Genomic DNA, 4,964 nt, shown 5'->3' with positions numbered 1-4,964 from the left:
AGTCTCAGTCAGAGCCCATGTTAATACATGACGTCACGTCTAATGACGCGGCGGGGGCAGTCAACTTGCAAACAGTAAACATTGGCAAACATGTTACAAATGCTAATGAAACAAAACGCAGAAAATATGGTAACCTTAAAGACACAAAATGAACAGTTAACGACACAAAATGAACAGTTAAAGACACAAAATGACGAAATTAAATCTGATCTCATAGCAATCAAGGCAGGTAATGACACTTTATGTAAACTTGTGGAACTTATAGACGTCACACTGACCAAACAGATGACTGAACTCAGTACGAAATTTTCCAAGCTTAATACGATACAAGAAAAGACTACAAATGACGTAGCACTTTCACAGACACAAGTAAAAAACCTTAATGTCACGTGTGAAGCTCTTACTGAACAAATTCAAACATATCCTTCAGTACATGACAACCTTGAAAACCGAATTACTGACGTGCAGAATAAATTTGACGACGTTGAACAACACCTGACTGACATCTTACAATCTGATGCCACAGCTCATTTTCAAAATATTAATAAAGAATTTCCTGATTGGGTAGAGAACAAAGACAAACATTTTGATAGATGCATACGTGAAAATTTACCAACAATTGTGCACGACTCCGTAGCGGAATACATCACTAATAAAAACAGCTGTTTAGTGACGCATTACAGTCTGTCACTGCACCAATGAGACAATTCACCGATCAACCAGTCTGAATGTAACGAAAATCAGTCAAAATGTACAGTTCAGAAACCAATATACATACGAGTATGACGCACACATACCGCACACAACAAACACACAAGAACAAAACACATCACGACAACAACACATACCACGTCGTGCAAACACAAACACAAGCTATTATCATGGTAAACCACAGCAACATTATCGTAATTACTCGCCATCTGAACATTACCGTAATTACAGTGGAACAAATCCATATCATAATGCAAAGGAAGAAAAAAGCTTACTAAAACACAGGCAATTTCAGACTTTTATCCCGGAAAAACGAACCATTCATCCGGCGATTTTTCTTAAATATTTTAGTAACGCATTTCCACGCACTTGGAGTGACCGAAAAAAGATTTCATATATTGTCGGTTATATCCAAGGCGATGCAGCTGTCTGGGCATACAGTCAAGCTGACGTATGTACCACGTACAGTGAGTTTGAGCGTGCCTTTCTGAACAAATCCTGGTTGCAATCCGTCCAGGAGCGACTCAGAAGACAAATTTCAGAACCTGAAACTTTTAACAGTAAAAATGGTAACTTACGCAGATATTTTGAAAAATACTTTAACATGGGACATTTTTTGCACGAACCAGTCGCAACACGTGATATACTCCGTGCGTTGAAGGCCAAATTGCCTTTCAACATTAAAGAAAAACTCTTACATATTCCGGATGACGATCCAGATTATTTTTTAACAGCTTTAGATTCGGTTGACATGTTTCTAGAAGATCAGCGCTTCGCGCGGCAAAACAGCAGCCACAATGTTTATATTAGTGGTATGTAGTGGTGGGCAGAAAATCGCGTATCTGTTAGAAATCGCAGTGACAGAGAAGTCACAGATATCACAGTAGCAACTTTACAGAATCTAACTGCGATTTCAGTCACAGTTAGCAGTCGCAAGTAGTATTTCACATTCAAAGACGTGAGCCATCTATTGGTCGAATTTAGCACTGCTTTCTGCGATTTCAGTGACAAGTCGCAACTAACAGTCGCAAGTAGCAACTAAAAAGCGCGGTTAACAGTGGCATCTGTTGGCCGAAGTTCGTACTACGTCCATCTCTGCGGTACGCTATGGAGCAATGAGTTAAAATTTCATAGAGTAGCTGAGATACTAGTTACAGCGCTCCTAGCGGCAACCAACGCTAACTCGGCCGCCATGTTCTCCTTAGTCGAAACATTAGGAAAGCGTTACTGTTGTTTGCGCTGGAAGTGTGTCAGCTGTTGTGATATTACTGCAATATTTAACTTTTCTAGTTGCCTTTTTTGTTACAAAATATAAAGTCAACATGCCTGCAGTGTGTTCAGCGTTCAACTGCACAAATCGCAGCGATAAAACAACAAATATTTCATATTATAAGTAAGTATATTAGTACCGAAATACGACACACGTTTTTTAATGTTTATTAAAGAGTCATTTGCATTGGAACTGTAATTATGCTTAAGACAAATGCAGGAAAGTAATTTATTTATCGTTGATTACAGATTTCCTTTAAAAGATAAGGAAATTACAAAAAGATGGGTTATAAATATGAAGCGAGAAAACTGGTTTCCTACTACAGCCAGTTACCTCTGTTCAGCTCATTTTGAAGAGAAATATATGTACCACACAAATGTCCAGAGGCGCCTTTTGTCAAAAGCAGTACCTGCTATCTTTAACTTTCCACCACATTTACAAAAGCAAGATAAAGTATTACGACCACAACCCAGAAAGCGATCTTTCGACAATTTGCAAGATAGTTCTGTTACAGTGACATCATTAGCACAAAGTAAGTCAATAATTTAATTTTACTCCGTGTTCTTATTACTTTGAATTACATACTTTCTATTATAATCTTATGGTGCAACTCTGTTATAAACTTATGATGTAACTGCATTCTTTCAGTGCCTGTCGGACCCACATCTATTTCTGCTGACCACAATTACTGTCTACCAAGCCCTAAGAAGTTGAAAACACAATATAACAGAGTACAAGCAGAGAATGTGAGACTAAAGAAGCGGATAAAGCAAATGAAGCAACTTAGTGTACGACACAAAAGAAGAATAGTGCAGTTACAGACTTTAGTTGCTGGTTTGAGAAGAAGGCTATAATCCTGAAATGTCAGAAAAACGTTTTGTTGAGGTTCCAGACAGAAGTGTTGCAAGTGGTGAGAGGCTCCTTATTTATAAACAATGAACATCTTTTTACAGAAACTGAATTTGGTGAAGAAACCCATTATGTTAAACTGATAAAACTGCTGCTCAAACATTATTTTGTATGTCGAATAAATCACTTATGCAAATCAAAATCATCTGAGCAGAGAGGTAAAGTTGTGAGACAACTATACACGAAGCTTATTTTATTTAAAGGCCAGTGAAAAGACTGGAAAAATACGAATGTTAGTTAAAAAATTGTAAAAATTAAATGTAAATAAATTATTTTACTTTTCTTGTAGATTATTATTGAATTACTATGCTTGTGTTAACTACTTGTAACACATATTTCAAATAAATTCTCGTTCACAGTGTACTGGTTTTTGAGGCTTTGACTGTTTACTTTGAAATAGCGACAAAAATATCGCATTTCTGCGCCCGTTACTGTTTCTGATAGTTAACCACAGCATGTTTAGAAGTTTCACCGTAATATTCTGGTGGTACCTGCTCTAATTGCATTAATTTATGGGCAACAAGTAACGTTATAGTGGATGGACAGGCTTATTTGAGTTGTCTTGTAGTGTTATCTACATCGAAAAGTTTAGCCATATTTCGACAAAAACATCCCTTTTTGCTGTCAATATACACTAAAATCACTGCTGTCTATTGCTTGTTTTAGAAAAAATGAAGCTAGTATGGGCTATTTCAAGTAAGTCAAACGCAGTTACAAGGGGGCGGGACACAGCAGACGAATGCCTTGACTAAAGAAAACATGGCGGCCAGAACTTCAATTTGCTTCAAATATGGCGGACCTATAGCCACTCTATGAAATTTTAACTCGTTGCTATGGAGTCTAACTGCGATTTCCGTGACAAGTCGCAACTAAGAGTCGCAAGTAGCAACTAGAAAGCGCGGTTAACAGTGCCATCTGTGGGTCAAAGTTCGTACTACGTCCATCTCTGCGGTACGCTATGGAGTCTAACTGCGATTTCCGTGACAAGTCGCAACTAAGAGTCGCAAGTAGCAACTAAAAAGCGCAGTTAACATACTTTTCCTAGTGTCATCTGTTGACCGACGTACGTACTTCGTTATGAGAGCCTTGTACCTCACGAGATCGATGTGCTGTGTGTGCATATGAAGGGCTTATTTCAATAGTGGTACAAGTCCATTTTTGTTAATTTTGAGATATAGAGTCGTAAAGTTAAATGAGTGCTGAAAAATCTGCAGTTGAGATACCAGAAATATTCAAGCATATGGCTTCTTGCTAGAGATGAACCTTTATTTATGTTTGTTTGGATCACTAATTTCAGAAGCATTATAGACAGAAAAGTGTAGGTAATGGACTTGTACCACTATTGAAATAAGCCCTTCATATTATATGACGACATGCACATTCAGCATCAGTTATGGTTGGTCAAATACTGCTGTGACTCTGAATGTATTATATTAATAAGAAGCAACATTGCCTTTTTCTCCTGAAAATATCAAGTAACGTAACAAATGTGTTTGATTCTGCTTCCAATATGACAGTTTTGGTTAATACTCCACATGCCTACAGGACTTTGCAATGTTAACACAGCAGAACTCAGACATCTGTATAAGTGTAGAGAAATGAAAACAGTCATATGAATGCCTCACTTTTGTTCCGACACAGTTCAAGACTCGAGAGTAAAGTTTTACACCTGGTGTTCTACATGGCAACTTCACACACAAGAACTTTTTGCCGACACTACTACCACCTACATAAGTAAGCTTTTCCTGTGTCACTTTCAAGTAATGCACTTAAGCTATTCCTGATTTAACTGGAAGATCTGTACTTCCCACTTTCATATCAACAGCCTCAAAATGCATATTGTAGACTTCAGGATATGTTACAGGTCAGTGTCACACCAAGATTGGGGAGAAAGGGGGGGGGGCGGCACGTCGGCATCCAACAAGTGTTTACCAATAAATAAGTGGCGGAAAATTACGGGTATAGGACGGCTTAACATGTGGAAAATGAGATTTTTATTATTCACTCAATGTATTTAACATTTATTATTCCTTTAAAATCGCACAACAACTTCAATAAAACACTTTAATCAGTC

At 37.7% G+C, this 4,964-nt stretch overlaps 1 protein-coding gene across 1 annotated transcript; it reads left to right on the top strand.

Annotated features, from left to right (window-relative positions):
* Positions 1-2,011: 2,011 nt before the first annotated feature.
* Positions 2,012-3,072, top strand: LOC126458209 (THAP domain-containing protein 1-like). Its single transcript, XM_050095107.1, has 3 exons — positions 2,012-2,104; positions 2,230-2,513; positions 2,630-3,072. The coding sequence occupies exons 1-3, from the start codon at positions 2,034-2,036 to the stop codon at positions 2,833-2,835; spliced, it is 561 nt and encodes a 186-aa protein (XP_049951064.1). The 5' UTR covers positions 2,012-2,033; the 3' UTR covers positions 2,836-3,072.
* The last annotated feature ends 1,892 nt before the right edge of the window (positions 3,073-4,964 follow it).

This window comes from Schistocerca serialis, chromosome 1 (genome assembly GCF_023864345.2).
Source record: "Schistocerca serialis cubense isolate TAMUIC-IGC-003099 chromosome 1, iqSchSeri2.2, whole genome shotgun sequence".
In the NCBI taxonomy this organism is placed as follows: Eukaryota; Metazoa; Arthropoda; class Insecta; order Orthoptera; family Acrididae; genus Schistocerca; species Schistocerca serialis.
Note: the sequence above shows the minus strand (reverse complement) of the source record. Positions and strands in the feature narration are given on the sequence as shown.